We start from the raw sequence: 22,426 nt of genomic DNA, 5'->3' as shown, positions 1-22,426 counted from the left end.
CTTGGCACTAATATCCAGAAAATCTGTTTCTTTGATGTTGTGGGCGGGAAAAATAACATCTTTCTTTAGTTCTTTTTTTTCCTTCAATTAGAACTAAAATGAGATCTACCAAATAACTTACATGATAGTTAATTATTTTTATCATTGTATTTATATTTATTATCATTTTCTTCTCATTCTATTTTTTATGATGTGGTAGATAAAGGGTTGAACATGTATATATGTATATGCAAGTATTATACATAATTTTAATGAGATTGTTTTTACAAAGCAGCATTTTTATTTTCTTAGATTCTTCCACTTCAGCTCCTTTGTGGGATCAGAGTTATGTCAATACAGATCTTGTTTCTGTGCCATCACCAAAGCCATCAGGTTTTTTGCCACATCAAAAATATGGCGAAAAGGAGACTTATATACAAGACTCAATTGCAGAAAAATCTACACCAATGTCTCGTAGCATTAGCATGAGCTCATTACATGTTAAAAACCAAACTCCAGTGCCTTCCACAGTACATAAAACTCCTTCCACATATAATATTGGGGGTAGAAACTCTCCTTCATATAAACCTACAGAATCCCCGTCTCCTGGATTCCGTAAAAGTGTTGCATCTAATGGCGGCAACTCTCCCATGAAGAAGAAAAATCTTCCGTCGCTGCCTCTTCGCAGCCAACCTTTGTCAATCATCACTACTTCAAATCTAGCTACAGATTCTTCATCAGACTCCTCCCCCACAGATCCAGTGCCAAAAACTTTTCCTTCTACAAATTCATCATTTTTTCGACAACGATTTCTCAGTACTGGAGATGGACAAAATTTAGAAGATAAGAGTAACATGAGGTATGGTTTACTAAATGCTAAAGGGAAATCTCAGAGTGAATGGGATTTAAAAGAGTCAAGTGAATTCAATTGCAACAGTAATGGATGGTCAAACTTGCCCAGGAAGCAACTAGCTAAGCTTGGAGCTGGACATACTAATATAAACACTTCAAATTCACGAACATCTTTGCCAAACCATAATGCTGCTATTAGCGACCTATCACTCTTTGATATGGATCCTGGATCAGTACCATGTAAGTACTTTTCCTGATTGGAATTGAATATGGGTTATGTACATTATATTAACATATGTCGTATCACATCGAAAGGGACGGACCATGAGCTCTACCTTTAATCAGTCATCTGGCCAATTAATTTCTCTTTTTCCTTTTTTTTGAAAGTTTGAAGTTAATAAAATGTTTTTCCATTAAATTTTTATGATGCATCGAAACTCAGTTCATTTATTTTGTTGGTTTTAAAAATCATTAACAAAAAAATTATAATTGAAGTAATTACTAATTAGTTTTCTAACTGAGAAATAAATATACTAAAAGTCTCTAGTAATAAATAATAAAACAAATATATACAAAAATGTGTGTTTTAAAACATTCCAACAATTCAGCTATTCTCTTGTAATTAAAATTTAGCGATTTGAATGATAGAAATGATATCACTCTGAAAATAAGTGGTTCAAGTCCTGATGATAATGTATAATTGAAGTTGGGTGGCATATAAAGTGCATAGCTAAGTCCACTTACCACAAATTACACGTGAATTATTTATCCTAGAGGCATACTTCCAATTAGAAAAAGTATCCAAATAACGTGTAGACCTCAAATACATCATTCATATTGCAAGAGTTGTATAGTTATTTTGAAATTAAAAATTTTTTTTTTCATACCGACATGTCCTAAAAAACGCAATTGGAAAGTTGTTGATATATATCTCCTCAGTCCACCAAAAACAACCACATTTCTAAGTGCAATATTCATTGAGATATTTGAATACAAAAGTCAGAGAAAATAGGGAAAATGAAATACACAAACCGGCGAACAATGCTATTCGCTTATGCAGTTCTTTCCCATATTTTCTCCAATCTTCGAATTCAAATATCTCAGCGAATATTGCCCTTGGAAATCTAGATTTTTTTTGTTGGCCTGAGTAGAGACAGGGCAACAACTTTCTAATTGGGTTTTTTAGGACAGGATTTCCATATAAAAAAGGCAATTTTTATTTGAATGATGTATCTGAAGTGTGCTCGTTATTTGGATACTTTTCCTAATTGGAAGTATGCCTTTAGGATCAATGGTCTGCCAGTAATTTGTGACAAGAGTGTTAGAATATTATGTTAAATGGGCAAACAATTGTTTAAATTTTTTCTGTTTTTGGTATCTGCCAACACATTATTAGTCAAGTATTTAATTTCAGAGTTTTGGCAGCAGTATAAAAAAACATGGATGCTCAAGTCTTGAACAGCAACAGATTCTCTCTCAATCTAAGTGTTTGAATCTCTATTAAATATGTGTCTTTGTTCAATTGAATATTCTGGTTATAATTACTTACACTCACACACATCATTAGTAAGAAGGATATGTCAACAGTTCCAAAATAATAAGAAAGAGAACTCAGCTAAGCACCTTCTGTACAGAGTAACTTATTTTAACAGTGAAACATATAGAGATGAATCAGGACCAGATATAAATATTGTACAAACACAAAAAATGCTATACGTCAGTGTTTTTTTAATTGAATGTGTTATTTTTCTGGTTTGAGAAAATAATTTAGATATATGGTATCTAACATTTCATTTTTTTCCACTTATCCATTTATTAGTGAATCAAAATTTATGTGAAAATCTATCTGATGTTTTGAGCAAAATAACATCATTCACAATGCAAATTTACCAAAGGGTAAGCAATTGTTTTTCATTTTTATTCAACTGAAATACAGTGTGCATCAGCGTTTCTCTAAACATATTTATTCATATAATGAGCTTTTTATTGTGCAATAGTTATCTGTAGTTACATTCTGTGTGATAGCTAATCTTGTTTGTCATCACTTTGACAACCAAAATATGATGTTTGTCACACAAGGCAATCACATAGGACTTCTTATAATTATCTAAAAAAACTGATATTCAAGCTAAACATATTTTGTTTGTGGTCAAGTTTATAGAGCAGTTTTACAAAAGCATTCAAGAGAAAAAATATTGTACTTTGCTCAATGCATTTCACATTGATATGACAACTGCAATTTTTTTTTTTGTAATGGAAGAAATAATGATCTGAAGCTTTCAATTTTTTTTACCAGTGTGTCCAATTGTTAACTTCTTCGTCCAATGGTTAACAGTGTTTTTGTTCTTGCTCCTTTTTTCAAAGGAATGTCTTTTTTCCTTCCTAATGCAAGAATCCATCGAAAGTAGAAATCTGAGGGTTTTTGTGAAAAAAAAGATTAGAATTTAGAAAAAAGGGATTAGAAATACAAATACAACGCCACAACAGGCAAAATGACCAATGAGGTGGCTGAGAAAAAGATGCCCATAACAAATATGGATGTCATATATTTCAAAAATACAGCAACCCAATTAAAAATGCAATTACAAACAATATATGTGCATGATAGAATATTATACAATGCTCATAAAGAATACTATGGTTGTCTTATACCAGTGCGGATAGCTTCTAGATTTACCCCCAGCATGTTATAGTATTTCTTTTTAAACATTTCAACCATGTTAGAATTCACGACCCCCGGAAGTAAGCTGTTATTCCATTTATTCACAATCATATTAGAGAAAAATTCCCTGCGACGCCATAGAATTTGAATTGTCTTTGAACTAGAATTGTCCTTTACCAATTGATACTGGTGTACTCTTGTAAAAGCAGTTGATTGACGGTGTACTAATAACCAGAGATGGGATTGCTGCTCCATTAGCAATTTCCTGCTACATACTGCGTCATAACGGTGATTTTCTGAGAAAATTTGGTGCTTCTGTGCCAATCGGGGTTCTCTGAAATTTCCTCCTTCAACTTTCGCTTTCGATGATGTCATTTGAGTCATGCTGTGACGTCAACATGGGCATTGCTACTGTAACTTATAGAAAACCTTTGTGCATGTAGAATTCATCAAGATACCGGTTCTGCCAAGGTTTCCTGCATTTGGGTGTGAACATAGTGCATCCGTATTTCAGATTCCGAAAACCCACGTCGTCTCTGATGGATTAAAAAGCCGAATTTCAAGCTAAAAAAAGTTCGGATTTTTAACCAATCTGAGATGACGCGGGTGTTCGGAATCAGAAATACGGATGCACTATGTTTGCACCAAAGTGGCTCAAGATTAATCTTTAATACAGCTTTGGTTTGCACCATCGAGCTGGAGGGAGTATGACGTCAGTGGTCTTGGCCTTGCCAGTGCTGAGAACATCGTCCGTCTTAAGATCATGTGACTCGGTGAAAACACACACAATCCCCGTTATTTTCTTACGGCATAAATAGGAGTTTAAAACAATAAATGAAAGAAATAATTTCAGCATCGATGAGATAATTCTAAAATTAATGAAAGATAATTTCAGTATTAATGGAATTAATTCCAGCTTATTGGATAATTCCATCATTAATGAAAGATAATTTCAGTATTAATGGAATTAATTCCAGCTTATTGGATAATTCCATCATTAATGAAAGACAATTCAAGCATTAATGAAAGAAAAATTCTAGAATTAATAAAATAATTTCAGTTCCAAAATAAATGAAAGAGATAATTACAGCATTAATGAAAGCTAATTCCAGCATTGATAAAAGTGATAAGGGGCCATTCAAGTATTATATAAGCAAATTTTTAGCCATTTTTGACCCCCCCCTTGTCAGCAAAAGTAAGCAACACTCTGACCTCCCCCCCCCCCCCCCCGTCAGCAAAATTTTGTTAGCACTGCCCCCACCTCCTAACGCATACCCGACCTCCCCCCAGATGAAAAAAATTGTTTTTTTAATGTAAAAAAACATTTTAAAAAAATAAAGTTTCGAAAGAAAATACCTTTACATGTTATTATAGTCGATTTTTGTTAATTTTAATACTATTTGGAAGGTAAGAACTCAAAATTTCTCTTAAGAAATTCATTGTGACCCACCCTTTAAGCCATATATGGTAAACCCTTGACCCGCAGACCAGATGTGGCCCTGAAGGTTATCTAATGTGGCTTGTCCCTCAAACCCAATTTTGTAAAAATGAACGAAGCGCACATTTACAGATCGCTTAAATGACCCGTGGCACAATTCCAGAGCATTTAAGTGGCTTGTGGCACATTTTCAGATCACTGAAGTAGGCTCGTAGCACATTTTCAGATCACTGAAGTAGGCTCGTAGCACATTCAAATATCACTTAAGTGACATGTGGCACAATTTTAGAGCACTTGAGCGGGCCCCCGGTGCGGTTCTACATCACTCAAGTTACTCTCGGAATATTCCCAGATTACTTAAGTGGTCCCCGGCATAATTACGGATGAATTGAGCGATGCCTTGCACAGTTCCAGAGCATTTCAGCGGCCTGGAAACATTTCCAGAGCACTTGAAGGATCCGTGAAACATTTAGAGATAGCTGAAGTGGCTCTGTAAAGGATTTATCATTAGGGAGAATGTTAGTTCAGGTGCCCACAAACTAGCGAAAGATTTTTCTCGTATTTGGCACACAGAGTAAGAGATGGCATTAAGAATATTTCATATCTTCATAAATTGTGGTTGATGACGTAAGCATCATCCAAACCCCCTCCCCCTTGTCATCAAAAGTCAGCAAATTGGAAACCCCCCCCCCCTCCCATCGATGCTGACGTAATACTTGAATGACCCCTAATTTCAAAATTAATGAAAGTGATAATTCTAAAATTAATGAAAGTGATAATTCCAAAAATAATGAAAGTGATAATTCCAGAATTAATAAAAGACAATTCCAGAATTAATGAAAGAGATAATTCAGCATTGATGAAAGAGAGAATTCCAGAATTAGTAAAAAAAATTCTAGTTTTAATGAAAGAAAAATTCTAGTTTTAATGAAAGAAAAATTCTAGTTTTAATGAAAGAAAAATTCTAGTTTTAATGAAAGAAAAATTCTAGTTTTAATGAAAGAAAAATTCTAGTTTTAATGAAAGAGAATTTCAGTTCCAAAATAAATGAAAGTTATAATTCCAGCATTAATTAAAAATAATTCTGTAATTAATGAAAGGTAATTCCAGCATTAATAAGAAATAATTTCAGCATTAGTGAAAGAAATAATTAATAAAGGAAATAATTCCAGAATTATTGAAAGAAAATTCCAGAATTAATGAAGGAAAATTCCAGGGTTAAGAGAGGGGAAAAATTCCAGGGGAAAGAGATAATTCAGCATTAATTCAGATGTAAGGAGTGCAGATCAGACTCATCTCGGCTGCATCAAATCCAGGAAGTCCTTTCAGATAAAAGTGTTTCGGTGAAAGCTTTGTTTCTGAAAAAAGCATATCAGAACTTTTGAATGGCTTTCTGACATTACTTGAAAAAGAGGAGACCCTCATACACATTTTGTATGATGAGCTAGGAGCTCTTGTTAGAAAAATTATGGCACGTTTCCTGAAATCTGAACATATTCAGAATGTTAGAATTGCTGAGCTCTAGAATTTAGCTATAGAAAGCAGTGAGAACTAGAGGAAAAATGTGGTTGTTGGTGCTGAAATAGATTCCAATCGTGCTGAGCTGGGGAATGTTCTCAAGAAAAAATTTCTATTAAGTGCTAGATCACTTGCACTGGTGCCAGATCGTCAAGTACTTGCTTAAAGTTTTACCTCTTGAGAACACCATGCTGGAAAAAATGAAGTGTTTGCATCCCGTTTTCTGACTAGAAAACTCTTCGTTATCATGTATTAAGTACATTGTTTCAAAGCTACTGCAAGTTGTTTGTCCTTCAGATACCCCTGTTTTCTTGGATGAATGGATTTCTCTACAGTGTGACGATATACAGGTGAGTTATGAAAGGTTAAATAAGTATTGAGAATAAGTGCAAGGTTCAAAATTTTGCTTGTGCTTGTCAAAGCCTTATTATGTCTTTCTCACATGGAAATGCAGTTTGCGAGAGAGGCTTTAGTGTAAACAAACATTTCCTGCAACATTGATACTTCCAATCCAAAGATTTGATCTATGGCATTAGGCAAATAAAATCTTATGTATAGCATTCTCAAAATGCTAAAGATATTGATGTGGATACCAATCCTCTGAAAGCTGTTCGCAGCTCGTATCAAAAACTTTTGATAAGAAAGTTCCACAACCAGATGAGAATCAAAGCCTAAAAGCAGAAGAAGGGAGTTGGAAATGCAGTTTTCATCATCAAAAACTATGCTTAACACTGCAGAGAAAATGCTAGAAGTGGGGATAAAGAGAAAAACTTTGCAGACATCGAAAGTGAGCAAGTTCGTCTGAAAACACTGAAAGAAAAAATGTGTGGTGTTCTTGAGAAATTGGAGGAAAACAGAGTCATGAGTCAACAGAAACAGAGTCAACAAAATGTCATGAAGTTTTTTTACTGTGTGCTTATTTGTTTGATTTGTAAACTTTTACTTTTTCTTTTTATGCCCAGCTTGGATTATAACTAATTTTTACATCCCTGCAAGTGGGTGTAAGTTTTATCAAACATATGAAACTGATTTTCGACACCGGAACCCTATAACTGGTTAAAATGTTCAAAATTTAATAATCTGATTATTTCGGTTCAAAAACGAGTTCATGGTCCATCCTATTGAAAATTTTGAACATGTCTCTCAGACACCTGTGTTCATCCAATATAAACATATTAAAAAAATGAAATCCCTCTCCCTAACTCAAGCCTGATGTGCCAATAAAGGCACGCGTAGCTCTTCTCTGTGTCAGCGCAGTGTGCAGTGTCGCTCAATAAGAACCCAATTTGATTGAAAACTTCATTTTATTCTATATCAGGCTTAGGCATGAAAATAACATAGTGACGAGACATAACGATCATATATTGAACAATAACCGAAAAATGAACACTGATCAAGAACAAACATCATCTTTTATAGACAGGGAAATTCTTTCCCTTCATGGAAGTTGACCGGTTGCCGACGAGCGTAATCCATCATTTGCATAAGGCATGAAGAATTTTTTTCCCCAACAATCAGTCCCCTCATGCCGTATGCTTTCATACAAAAGTTCATATAATAATTTCATATTACTGAGAATAATAGGTTTCGTAAAATAATCTGCAAGATTACATTTGCTATTGATATATTTCAATTTAAAAAGTTCCTTTTCCACAAGGTTTCTTCGGAAATGATACTCTACATCAATATGTTTTGAGCGATTGTTCTCAATGGGTGAGAATGAAAAATCAATGTCGGCCTGGTTGTCACAATATACAATAAAATTATCAAAATCAATTTCTAATTGTTTGCATTCAAATAAAATATTTTGCAACCATATAAGTTCTTTAACACATTCAGTTAATGATATTCGGCCTCCATAGTTGATAAACTAACACATTTATGTTTAAATGTTCGCCATGATATGGGAGCATTGTCCAATAACATGATCATTCCTCCCATGGAAATCCTATCATCCCTATTACAGGCAAAGTCAGAATCAGAATAACAATGCAATTTCAAATTTTTGACATTTGATAAATTCAACATGAAATGTTTGGAATCGTTCACATATCCCAATAATTTTAACAAAATATTCCAGTGTTTCAGACCTGGATTTTCCTGAAATTGGGACAATATATTGACAGCATAACAAATACCTGGACGTGTACGATTTGCAATGAATGCCAAGCAACCTAATACATTTCTGTAAGGAAAATTGCTCATTTCATTTACTTAATCAGCATTAGCTGGACAGTCAAGTTTTGTTAGTACACAATCTTTAGCAATAGGTAAAGATCAATGAGGATATTTGTATTTAGAATACATATTACAAATTTTATCTATATATTGGTGTTGATGAATAAATGACTTGCCATCCTCTTTGATGAATTCAACACCTAACAATTTTTTAGTTGGACCTAAATCTTTTAAGTCAAATTTGCTGTTCAAAAGAGATTTAGCATGATTTAAATCATTTTCTGATTTTCGAAAAATAATAATATCATCGACATAAAATAATAATAATAATAATACACTTGTTCCAAATATAAACTGAAGAGCCAAAAAAACTGGTGCAGACATGCGTATGCAAATAAAGAGATATGGAACCAATCAGAGTACGGCGCTGCGGTTGGCAACGCCTATATAACACAACAAGTGTCTGGCATAGTTGTTAGATCAGTTACTGCTACTACAATGGCAGGTTATCGAGATTTAAGTGAGTTTGAACGTGGACTACCCAGACCAGCCGGAATAGTGTATACTTTTCAGAAATTAGTAAACCATCATTATTAGACTTCAACATCCATGATGTTAGTAGGTTACCGTGAAGAGCATCAGTGCTCAACACTCAATGCAGCACACAATATGAGAACAAGTCATACTATGAACATAGGAAGAATAAATGCGATGCTGAGGCGTCTTGCAGGACTATTTATAGTTGAAGTGAGCAGGTTTATTCTTGGACTAATAAACGTATGGCAGGCATTTGTAAATTGCAGTCATTCAGTAAATTTGCATACAGATATATACAAATACAACTACAACGCCACAACAGGCAAATTGCCCAACGAGGTGGCTGACAAGAACATCATGGATCCCCGAGCCATTTTTTTTGGAGGCCCTACCTACTACTGCTACACCACACATGCACCCCCCCCCCAACGAACCCCCAATGAATCGGTACATGCGGGAATGTGCGTGTACGTGTAGTGCAACCTGACGTAAAGTTTGTTTCTGTGTAATGCTTGTTACGTGTAGTGTTGTCATCTGCCCCCAGTTTTTCTAACTATGAGTGAAGTGTTATGGTTGAATGATTTACCGTTGTAGGACTGTTGCTCTCTGTGGCGAGACTTTTTAACGGGGAGATCGGCTCGCATTTGCGCCTTGAAGTTGGGAACCACAGAAAACCAACTTCAGCCGACCACCACTGTGGGGTTCGAACCCGGATCCTCGCATCACGAGTCCGGCACTATAACCACTCGACCACCACAGTGGCTTTGATATGGGGCTTTGATTTATTTTGAACATTACGTTTTGGTGGCATCAGTCCAAACAAGATGAAGGAAGTTGATCAGGCTTTTCCCACATTGTATACATAGTTATTACAGATTGAGATTATGTAACTATTATTTTATTGGAGGGAAGTCCACAGATACCTCCTCTCATGAGACAAGGTATTTACTAATAATCTTTCATCGCATATATATTTTTCAATACAATAAAATAATATACACAAATAAAAATATATATTGTCAAATCCGATGACTTGACCGGGTCTTCTCCCAAGGAATCATTTAATTGTGAAATGCTAAGGGTTTAGTAGTGGCTTAAATAAACTGAAGAGCCAAAAAAACTGGTACAGGCATGGGTATGCAAATAAAGAGGTATGGAACCAATTAGAGTACGGCGCTGCGGTCGGCAACGCCTATATAACACAACAAGTGTCTGGCATAGTTGTTAGATCAGTTACTGCTGCTACAATGGCAGGTTATCGAAATTTAAGTGAGTTTGAACATGGTGTTATAGTCGGCGCACGAGAGATGGGACATAGCATCTCCAAGGTAGCGATGAAATTTGGATTTTCACGTATGACCATTTCACAAGTGTACCGTGAATATCGGGAATCCAGTAAAAAATTAAATCTACGACATCGCTGCGGCCGGAAAAAGATCATGCAAGAACGGGACCAACGACAACTGACGAGAATTATTAAACGTGACAGACGTTCAACCCTTCTGCAGATTTCAATGCTGGGCCATCAACAAGTGTCAGCGTGCGAACCATTCAACGAAACATCATCGATATGGGCTTTCGGAGCCGAAGGCCCACTCGTGTACCCTTGATGACTGCACGACACAAAGCTTTACGCCTCGCCTGGGCCCGACAACACCAACATTGGACTGTTGAGGACTGGAAACACGTTGCCTGGTCTGACGAGTCTCGGTTCCAATTGCTTCGAGCTGATGGACGTGTACGGGTATGGAGACAATCGCATGAATCCATGGACCCTACATGTCAACAGGGGACTGTTCAAGCCGGTGGAGGCTTTGTGATGGTATGGGGCGTGTGCAGCTGGCGTGATATGGGACCCCTGATATGTCTAGATATGACTCTGACAGGTGACAGGTACATAAGCATCCTGCCTGATCACCTGCACCCATTCATGTCCATTGTGCGTTCTGACGGACTTGGACAATTTCAGCAGGACAATGCGACACCCCGTGAATATTGGGAATCCTGTAAAAAATTAAATCTACGACATCGCTGCGGCCGGAAAAAGATCATGCAAGATGTGACACACCGGGCCACATCCTTATTTCGTCGGTCATCTTACAAAACTTATAGGTTTAGAAATAGGCTTCACTCACTTTAAAAAAAGGTCTAAGTTCGTAACGTGGAGGTAACAAGCAACATCGCAGGAACGGAGAACCATCGATGCAGTGGCACACCTCTCTTATATAGCGGAAAAACCACGGCAGTCACGGCACAACAGGTCCGGCAGCCAAAGGAGCCAACCAATCCCAGGCTTATGGTTTCAGGTGATGTCATAGAAAAACGGAGGGAACGACCCCTGGCGTCATGGTCAAGGTTGACAGGACCAAGTCATGATGTCACACAAGAATAGTAAATGATCCTGCCATTAGGCTCTACCAACTCCATTATCAATAGAGTTGTTAACTGAAAACAAGAACAAAACACTGCAAAAGTATGGGTGTCTGCAGCCACCTACACCTTAACACAACTGCATAGTACATTTCCTTAGTTTTTCCTCCCCCCACAAAAGAAAAATTCGCAGAATTTTCTCATTAAACTACAAAATAAATTATTAAAAAATATTACATATTTACATACATACAATCATAATAAATTATCCCACCAATTCTCAACTTGAAAAAAGATCAGCAAAAAGAAAAAAATCAACATGCAATTTTCAACAAACATGAAACAAACTAAATATTAATGTTATTAAGGCGCCTTAATATAAATATAAAATATAAAAAACTTTAAACGTCAACAATTTGAACAATCTATATACATACATTTGTACACGCATTTTCATTTTAACATTTCTTTTTACCAACACCAGCCATTCGGCCCACATCACCAGGCAAGCAGACACATCCATTGAAACAGAAATTCTCCAATGACAGACTTGGGCAATGGCGTTCAATGTACTTCATTACCTCCTTTCCACTTCGAAATTTGTCTCCATTAGGTGAATAGTAGTAAACATCACAGCAATTTCCTTGTTTTCGATGTACTCTCTCTCTTTGCCACCCCAGAGTGAAAGGAACATTGAAGTGAGACAAAACACTCAACTGAGAATTAGGTAGAACTGAAGCATCACGTATAGAAATCATCTTGGCCGAAGACACCGGTGGGACGGCACTATATCTGATATCTGAAGTGTCATGAATAGCTGGAGATCCTACATCCTCTAAATCAACCTCTTTGGGTTTTCCACTCTGTGCAACTAAGTTAGAACCTTGGAAAGTTTGATTAGAACAATTATGCAAGTCAAAATTAGAAATTTCATTATAAGACGTATGGAATTGTTCATCTTCATGACCAATGTACCTTTTGATGTTGCAGACATTATATTTTCCAATTTCATTTCCTGAATCATCCACAATGAGATAAACAATAGGAGTTATTTGAGGGAATACCATGTAAGGACCTCCCCATCGTGGCATCAATTTTCCCATTATTTTATCATCAGCCTTTGACCGATAATGGCTTCGTACTAGAACTTTCTGTCCTACACAAATTTGTTGTTGTTTTCTTGTCCTATCATAATAATGTCGTTGGCCTCTATTTACTTGTCGGGGTACTTGTTCAAGAATTTCAGCTGGTACTTGAGTCTTATCCCAAACGTGAGCGCTCATCGCCCAATCAAACGGCAATGTTAACTCTCGTCCCAAAAACAGCTTTGCTGGAGTTTTACCAGTCGTAACAGATGTAGCAGTACGGATAGCTAGACTGAAAAATTGTAAATTTTTATCCCAGTCCCTATGATTCTTCTTCACATAACACGATATCATCTGTTTTATAGTTTTATTCATCCTTTCCTTGAGATTTGATTGTGGATGATACAGAGTTGTAAACCTCTGTCCTATTTGTAAGGTTCTACAAATATCTTTCATTAAACGAGATATGAAGCAACTCCCATTATCAGAAACCAAATATTTTGGAAACCCAAAGCGACAACAATATTCATCGATAAACTTTTTACTCACCACTTTGGTTGTTATTCTTCTAACAGGGAACATTTCCACCCATTTAGAAAAATAATCGACAATTACTATTAAATGGACATTTCCTTGAGACAACACAGGGAACAGACCCATGGTATCAATTCCAATGAGTTGTTCAGGAAAACTAGCCACAGTAGATTGCATATGGCCCCACTTACGAACATTGTCGAACTTGCAGGTCTGACATATGGGACAACTAAGGACAAATTTCTTGACATCTTTCTGCAGTTTTGGCCAATAACCACGTTGTCTACATCTGTTATGAGTTTTTTCAACTCCAAAATGGCCAGATATTGGGTGGTCATGCATTTCGGTCAAAAACTTATTTCGACAATCTGATGGGATCACCAACCTTTTCTGTCCACAAGCAATATAATACAACTTTTCCTCTTCCAGAACATAGAATTTGTTCAATCTTTCATCAGGTTCGATTTCTCCTTTATGCAATTTCTGAAAATAACTTATAATGTCCTCATATTCTTTTTTTTTGATTTTGTATTATTTCTATTCCGTTCAGAACAGAAAATAGAAATAACCGACTATCAATTTGCTCTTCAAAGTCTACTTCACTTACATCTCCCATAAAAGGATGACGAGACAATGTATCTGGCACTGCCATTTCAGTCCCTTTTTTATATTCAAAGCGAATAGGATACTCGTTAAGAATAAGAGCCCAACGGCTAAGCCGTCCTTTCAGTTGTTTGGCATCTAAATACCATGAAATGGCTTTATGATCAGTCACTATAGTTATCTCATCTCCTGAAAAATAACCTCTAAACCTCTGACAAGACCACATGACCGCCAGTCCCTCTTGTTCAGTGACACTATAATTTCGTTCAGCTTTATTTAAAGCTCGACTAGCAAACGCTAAAGGTCTTTCTCCATCTTTTTCACATTGTATCAAGACAGCACCAAGACCAATTCCTGAAGCGTCACAATAGATTTTCATTCGACATTCTGGTTTTCTTGTACTTAGTACAGGAGTACCCAACAGCTGCATCTTTAACTTCTCAAATGCCTTTTGGTGGACGTCCGTCCATATAAATTTTACACCCTTTTTTTTAAGGTGAGTGAAGCCTATTTCTAAACCTATAAGTTTTGTAAGATGACCGACGAAACAATGACATGGCCCGGTGTGTCACAAATGGGGGCTCAGCCGGGATGTGAAGTGAGAACGCCTATTCAGCCCACTCGCGTCGGCGAGACTGTTGCCGCTACAAATATTCAAGATAGGTTGTTTAATAGTACAGCAGATACGAACTATGAATGCGCCGATATGAATGTCTCGGGTCCCTCTGTTGGTCGTCAGATGACGTCGGACCCAGTTACAACTCGTAGTGAATATGTACCCATGGACTCTCATGATCTTATAGAACTAAATGAATTTGCTTGAACATATCCCACGTGTCCGCCCGTGGTGCCGTTTAATTATTCCTTTTCTGTGAATACCAGAACCCAACAAACATCTAAATTGATCGTATTTTCGGGACTGGAAGATGTTGATGATTTTCTTCGCAAATGCAGTGAATATTTTTTGTTGATGGAAGTACTTGTCAAACGTGTTGAAATTGCCACCAGTGCATTCGAAGGACGAGCCCGTGCTTGGTGGTATACGATTGGACAAAGGGAATGGGAAAGAACCAAGGGAAATGACGCTTGGTTAAGTTTTCAAAACTTGTTGTGTCAGACCTTTTCTTCTCGGAAAAACAGACTGGATATAGCGCAAGCTTTGTTCTCAAGACAATACTTGGGTGGATCGTTTCAAGACTTTGCTCTTCAAACGTTGGAATTGTATCATCAGTTTGACCCTCATGCCTTAGTGACAGATGAAATTGAATTGATCTTGCGACAACTACCTCCGTCAGTGCGTCGGGCTGTGTTGGGACATAAACCGACTTCATTACAGGAGTTGTTCGTCGCACTTGAACAATTCCGATCTTCTGAAAATCAGGGTCGTGGAGGTTCAAGAGCTGACTTTACTACCCGTGGACGAGGATCCGATGATGTGCGTCGGTCAACTCCGCGACAAATTATTTGTTATCTATGCAATCAACCGGGACATTTAAGACGTCAATGTCCGGACCTAATGAGTCTAGTTCCGGGAAATGGACAGCGAGTTGCGTGCAAAAGGGTCACGTAGCTTTCTCATTAAAATCCCTCGATGCTTTTTTATACCCAGTTGTCCGTATCGAAAACATTACGGTTCAAGGATGTGTGGATACAGGAGCCGATGTTTCGGTGATCAGCGATAAAAATTTTTATAGGCTTCGTAAGAACGGAACATTAGTGCAACCTTATGTGGGAGGAAAATGCATATCGGCTTCTGGAGAAAGTTTGAGGCCGGTCGGGAAGATACCAGTAGAAATTGAAATTTGTAATTGTGTGGTCAACACAGAATTGACGATAATACGTGGACTGCCTATGGATTTTCTTGTTGGGAAAGATCTTTTAACTCAATGCAAGTTGATTGTAAATTTTAAGAATAGAGAACTGCAAGGAGGATTCCAAGTTTACAGGGGAAAGATAAAGTGGCAAAAAATGGATAATTTGGTGGAATCGGCCGAGGTTTCACTGGAACAAAAGGGTGAATTAAAAACTCTATTACAAAAATTCCCAGATCTCTTCAGAGAAAAGCCAGGTCGAACGTACGTGCTAGAGCACAAAATAATTACTCATGATAAACCAGTCTTTAAGGCACCGTTCCAGCTACCGCGATGGAAGAAGGCGATCGTAGAGGAACAAGTTCGCGAGATGCTTGAAGATGGCATAATTGAACCTGCAAATACGTGCTGGAGCTCGCCTTGTTAAAAAGAAAACGGGTGATTGGCGTTTCGTAATTGACTATAGTAAAGTGAATAAAATAACCGTTCCAGATCGTTATCTGCTTCCCAGAATGGATGATATTTTACAACGTATCGGAAGTGCAGAGTTCGTTACGACGTTAGATCTTTCCGCGGGTTATTGGCAAGTGAATGTACGATTGGAAGATCGAGATAAAACAGCGTTTTTGACTGACAACGGCATGTATAGGTTCCGGGTCATGCCTTTCGGATTAAATAACGCCCCCGCTACCTTCCAGGAGATGATGACGCTAGTATTGGGGCATCTGGTTGGCAAGTGTTGCGAGTTCTATCTCGATGATATCGTCATTTATAGTGCGAATTTTCGGGACCATTTACTCCATTTGGAGGAAGTTTTTTCGTGTCTTAATGGAGCGGGGCTCACTATAAAACCGGAGAAATTTTGTCTGCAGAAGAAAGAACTTGAATATTTAGGACTACTCTTGACTAAAGAGGGGTGGCGCGTTAGACCAGGAAAAGTTGAGGCAGTAAAAGATTTTCCGATCCCCGTTAATACCAAGAGCTTACAAAGATTTTTGGGACTGTGCAGCTGGTTTCGCCAGTTTGTTCCAAGATTCAGTGATATTGCTGAGCCTTTTCACCAACTTACAAAAAAGGGTGTAAAATTTATATGGAAGGATGTCCACCAAAAGACATTTGAGAAGTTAAAGATGAAAGTCAAGAAATATTTTCTGATTCTCTGAAGGGTGAATTCGATAAAATTACTAATAAAGCAGATACTTCCAATCCATCTGATGGATCATCATCAAAACTGGAAAAAGAGTTGGCACTGATGGAAGCCAAGAAATATTATGAATCAATTTTTGAGTTGGCTGTGAAAAGTGATGATGAAATGTTTCACTACGCACTATATGATTGGCTCATGCAAACTCTCCAGATTCATGCAATGCTATCTGTAGAGACCTTTTCTTGAGCATTATTTGGAAAGACAAACATCTTTTAATTTTGACCGTATAGAACATTGTGATCTGCTATGGAAACTTTATGAGAAAAAAAAGAATCTCTCTATGGCTTCAAAAATTTTAAAGAATGTGGCTGATAATAGTTGCCTAAACCTTTCCTTATATCAAAGAATTGAATACTTTTGTCGAGCCGTAACATGTTTAAAAAGTTCAGACATTGAACTTTCAGCTAAGGGCAAAGGAGAGATTCTTGATGAGTTAGAGCAGTGGTTCTCAACCTTTTCTTGTCCATGGCCCCCTTTCAACCTTTTCTTGTCCATGGCCCTCTTTCAACCATTTCTCATTCCTGTGGCCCCCTTGCGAACATGAATAATTTTCTACTCCCCCTCCCTTCCCCCCCCCCGTTTTCCCATTAGAAGATAATTATTCAAAAATTGCCTGAAGTATAAATATTTTTGAATTTAATTTGATTAATTTTTAATTTATGAAAATAACGAAAAAGTAGAATAAACATAATAGAATACAGTAAAAATAGAGTAAATCCCTTGGGGTCACAAAGTGTCTGTATCATCGCAATGTTACTTTTTGTGAAGTTTATTGTTTTGTGTTTTTCTCAGTTTGATTTGTATGTTTTATGTGTTGTGTCAGTCCAATTAAAAAAAAATATTTTTAATTAATGTAAACTCTGCGCTTGAAGACGGCACAATGTCATCAAGTTACTGTACTGGATGAAATTTTTATTATTTCCAAATTAGTTTTTTTTGTGTAAAAGATTATGGTTTCATTGAGAAATGTCAGTTGTATCTTCCAAAATACACATTCTTGTAATGATAAAAATCGCAAAAAGTGTTAGCAAGCAGCTATATTAATTTTATTCTCTTCGTGCGGATAAAAGTAGTAAAGAGGGAGTCGCCATACAAATGAATCGCAATTGAAAAGTTCAACCGTTTTCAACAATAATACATGTATCAAGAATATAGGTTCATGTTGTAGCCCTACTATGAATTTAAAAAAATGAACTGAAATACGTGTGAAAACTTTTTAAATATTTGTTTGAACCATTCATTCCAGAGAAATCATGTACACGTGTATATTTCATATACAGGGCGCATAGGTAACGGGGCATATGGCATTTTACTGGTAAACCATTGGTCCCAGAAGCATACTTCCAGTTGGAAAAAGTACCCGAATAATGTGTAGTACTCAGATATTTGACTCATGTTGCCAGGGGTTACATACACTGCTCAAAACAATTAGGGGAGCAAGCAAAAAAGTGAAGAAAACCGTGCGAGACAGCCACGTATTGGCATACAATGGATAGTACATGCGTATCAATGCGCAATACAGAAAAAAGACGTAAAAAAAATTTGGAATTAAGCTTTAATTCTTTGAAAATATGGAAAAAACATGAAAAGATGATTTAGGGCAACAATTTGGTTACATGTAAACGATAAAAAAAAGTACTGTTTAGACCATAGGCGTAAACTTCTATAGGGCCCATGGGCCCGAGCCCCCCCAACATTTTTGAAGACGCGGCTCAGCCCCCCCAAAAATTCGTATGAATATGGCTTATTCATTTTGCAATGATAAAATTTTTTTTTTAACCAAAAGTTGTCCTAATTATGAATTAGTAAATGCAAACAATCTGCTCAAAATTTCAGTTCTTTTAAAAAATCTGGATGGTCTTTGGCTTTCTCGTTCCATGACAATACGTTTATCTCATTTCTTCCCTGCCGTTCAATCCCCAATTGCACCCTCCATCGGTTCCAACCCTTACTGCCAGAAGGCAAGGCTGAGAGGAAGATTCTTTGAGGTGTTGAGGGGGCTCTTTCTTCTTTGCCTGTGGCAAAAACTGAGTGTCTCTTCTTTTGTTCACTGCGACCGGAGGACGGCCATGGCGCCGACATGAAAATAAGCCCAAAGATGCATGGTGGGGGGGAGGGGGGAAGTTGAAAATTGGGAAGCAATGATATTGAAACCGAAATAAATTACACTCTATAAAGAATAGGTGCCAGAACCTAGAGGCTGAGGCCATTTGAGCCCCCCCCCCTCCCGCAATAAATTTTGTAAGGGGACTGAGCCTCCCAGTAATTACTGAAAAAAAACCATTGTGCAATGCATTCTCCCTCTCCTTCGTACACGCATGAGTCCCGTATATGCGGGAGGACCAATAACTTTTAGCCCCCCCCCCCAATGTTTTTTTGAAAAATATTGGGGAAAAAAGCACATTCTAAATGCCCATTCATAACAGATCTTGAGGATCGATGCCGAAACATTTTTCGAGCCCCTTTACAACAAAATTTGACTGGGGGTGGGGGTAGAACATAGGCGTAAACTTGTATCCGGCCCGTGGGCCCGAGCCCCCCCCCCCCAACATTTTAGAAGAGCCGGCTCGGCCCCCCCCCCAAAAATTCGAGTGGATATGTTTCTCACACTTGGCTCAGAAAAAACTTTTTGACAAAAAATTTCTTTAAATAGTAGAAATCCATCTGCTCGAAATTTTATTTTTTTACTTTTATTCAGAATCTCAACGCACTTGTTCTGTGACAATAGTAGTCTTATCTCCGAATCAATCCTGCATCCATTCATCCTAAATTGCGTCCTCCCAGAGTGGTGCCTGAAGGCACCAGTGTAGATAACTTGGGGGGGGGGAGGGATCCTTTCTCTTGCTTGCACTGTCGGTAAACTCAAGAGCATCTCTTCCTTCTTTTGTTGAGTGTGACCCTTGGGGATGGGGACATGATACAACACAAAAAAAGAAAAAAAGTGGGAGGAGGTAAAGTGAACAATGATTAAGCTTATTAACAAGTTCTTCACAACAGAGGCGCTGACATGAAGAAATTAACATTGGGTGGGGAGAGAGCGCTGAAAGTTGCTGGCCGTCCCCTATATACGGGGATGAAATGAAGCACATACGCAGGAAACAGAGGACGCACTGCATTGTTCTTCTGAAAACTATTGGGGGGGGGGGGGCTCAACCACCTTACAAAATTTTTTGGGCTCAAATATCCTCCACTCCTAGGTTCCGGTGCCTTTGAGGGGAATCAAATAAATAATAGTAAAATAAAATTAACACACAAAAAAAAAAGAAAATAAGAAATGAATGGAAAATTTCAAAGCCCCCTGAGCCGGGTACTATTGCATTCTAATACTAGGAATATGAAATTTCCTCCTTATAAATCAGGGATTTTCAAACTATCTACGTTAGCAGCACTCTTATATAGAAATTTTAAATACGGTATTTCAATAAATGTTGAAGAGAGGTTAAAAGGTGAAATTTGCGTCCCCCCCCCCTGGTCCGGCACCCTAGACATTTGACCCCTCCCCCCAGCCCTGTTTCCAGTACTCCAACACTTAGGTAGCCAGGGCCGGAACTAGGGAAGAAGGCAGTTTTCACAGGCGGAATTCTTGTGGGGACTGCTAATTCTGGGGGGGGGGGGTGGAAGAACGAAAAATATCGTTTCGATCGTTTTTTTTAGTGGGGAGAGGGTGAAAAAATTACATACTCTTCCCTCCCTCCACGACTAAAATGATCCTGTCTTCGTTGGACCGGGCTTTTGGACAGATCTTTCGCGAGGACCCCGATTTTTCACAGGGAAGTGCTTGGACCTGTCGTAAGCGTAACTTGTATTAAGTCGTATGTTAAGTGCATTAAGTCGTAACTTGTTTTAAGCCAATGGGATCGAGACTCCCCCCCCCCCTTATTAATTTCGGAGAGCTGGCTCAATCTTCCCCTCTCCCCCCAAAAAAAATCGCATGGATACGTTTTCCACACCTAGACTCGGAATAATCACGTCACGTCAGTACAGTGAGTTTCGGCCTTTATACGAAGCTGTGACATGTAAAAAAAAAAGTGGCGATTTTTCCACAAACACTTTTTTCCGGCCATTTTACAGGATGCGACCTCTATTTATCGGAAAATACTGTAATTTTTTCTATGTTCCATTGCAAATTATATTGGGGAATTTTTCTGAAAAGGATGTAGTATTTCTTACTTATGTTATTCAAAAAATTGTGTTTATTTCAAAATGAAGAATTATTCTCAAGGTTTTAATAGGGTTCCTCCTTTCCCGATCAATTCTTTTTTACGGACGAATTTCTATTTGTCCAGCCGGTGACCGCAAAGAGGGGGTTTTACATACCCTGTTTACGTTCGCAGCACTGTTAGAAATTTTAAATATCTTGCGGCATCACAGTCGATCTCAAGGAGGTATTTCGATGCTTTCCCCCCCCCCCTTTCCCGACAATAAAATGATCTTCACTCCTAGTTACAGCCCGTCTGTGGCATCTAGTGGCGTGTTTCCCGGGGGGGGGGGCACTCAGCGAGCTATAAGCACGGCCATGGACTCCCACATACTGGAGAAGGGCTTCTAGCCTGGGATCTTTGGCGGACTTTTTATTCCATGTATTTTTTTTTTTTCTTCATGATAAAGGGGCCGCCCCTTCTGCAGCTGACAAAGAGCATTTCAATAGGGTTCAGTTTCGGCTGCTTCAATGCAGGTTTACTGAATACAATCACCATTTCCTAATTAGAAGGACGGGGAGTGTATAGCGTGTCGCTTATGTGGGGAATATGTCACCTGGAGGCATCCGTCCATATGGGGACCCCCCTTCTGATCCTGAAAACTACATTCTTCTTGACGCCGCCGGTCAAGGCTTTAAAAGCTTTTGTGCTTAATGGATGGCCATCCGTGAAGGACGCCGACATAGATGATCCTAATTGGAATATAAAGAAATTACGGTGGTGAAGAAAAATCTAGACGAGGTTTGTGATTCTGCAAAATAAGAATAGCTGTGTTTGGAGCCACTTGAAGTAAACTCCTTGTTTTTCCCCTGAAAAAAAACCCCCACAAATGTTGAGATAGACAGTTCCACAGTATTTTATGGTTTGTGTGGACCACATTCGGTTGTGCACGTACAGTATAACCTTCTGTTAGTAAAACATGTTGTATTACAAGAAAACGGAAAAGTTCCTCGTGATTCCGCACAGTTTCCTGACAGAAAAAGTAAGCAATATTAAATATAGCTACACATTTTTGATAAATTCATGCATTTTAAACATTTTCTTTAATGATAATTTATTCAGAATCTTCAAAAACAATCTAGATTTTGCAGCCCTCTAATAGTTATAATCAATAAAGCGTAGTATAAAATACTTTTTTTTCTGTTAGACATATCAATAAATTAATAAAACTTACCATGTTTTATTTTTTTCAATCATATTTAAAATTTATTTAAGAAAAATTTAAACTCCATTTTTCTTGCATACTTGTAAAAGGGACAATATTTGAATCGAGTTTTTAATAAGAAATTTATGCAACTAAAAAAATTATTATTTTTCTAATTTAAAACCTGATATATGAGAGTAAAATAAATCTTAAATAAGTGACATGTAATTTGATTTTGGGGGAAATATACACTGTATCATAAAATATAAATAAATACAGGGCTCGACAAAAATCAGTAAAAAATTTAGG

The 22,426-nt window shown here is 37.6% G+C and overlaps 1 protein-coding gene across 6 annotated transcripts in view; it reads left to right on the top strand.

The window, feature by feature from the left end:
• The window catches only part of LOC149074195 (mitogen-activated protein kinase-binding protein 1-like), a 413,671-nt gene that overhangs the window by 372,493 nt on the left and 18,752 nt on the right, over window positions 1-22,426 (top strand). For all 6 annotated transcript variants that reach the window (XM_089246846.1, XM_089246851.1, XM_089246852.1 and 3 more), the window contains 2 exons: window positions 292-1,071; window positions 2,651-2,727. In XM_089246846.1, the coding sequence (XP_089102972.1) occupies window positions 292-1,071; window positions 2,651-2,727 (857 nt within the window). The remainder of the gene's footprint in view (window positions 1-291; window positions 1,072-2,650; window positions 2,728-22,426) is intronic.

The sequence above is a fragment of the Pholcus phalangioides genome, unplaced genomic scaffold, assembly GCF_987345545.1.
Source record: "Pholcus phalangioides strain wild (caught in Gottingen) unplaced genomic scaffold, Ppha-v1.0 ptg000017l_1, whole genome shotgun sequence".
NCBI lineage: Eukaryota > Metazoa > Arthropoda > Arachnida > Araneae > Pholcidae > Pholcus > Pholcus phalangioides.
This window is presented reverse-complemented; position numbering and strand designations above follow the sequence as displayed.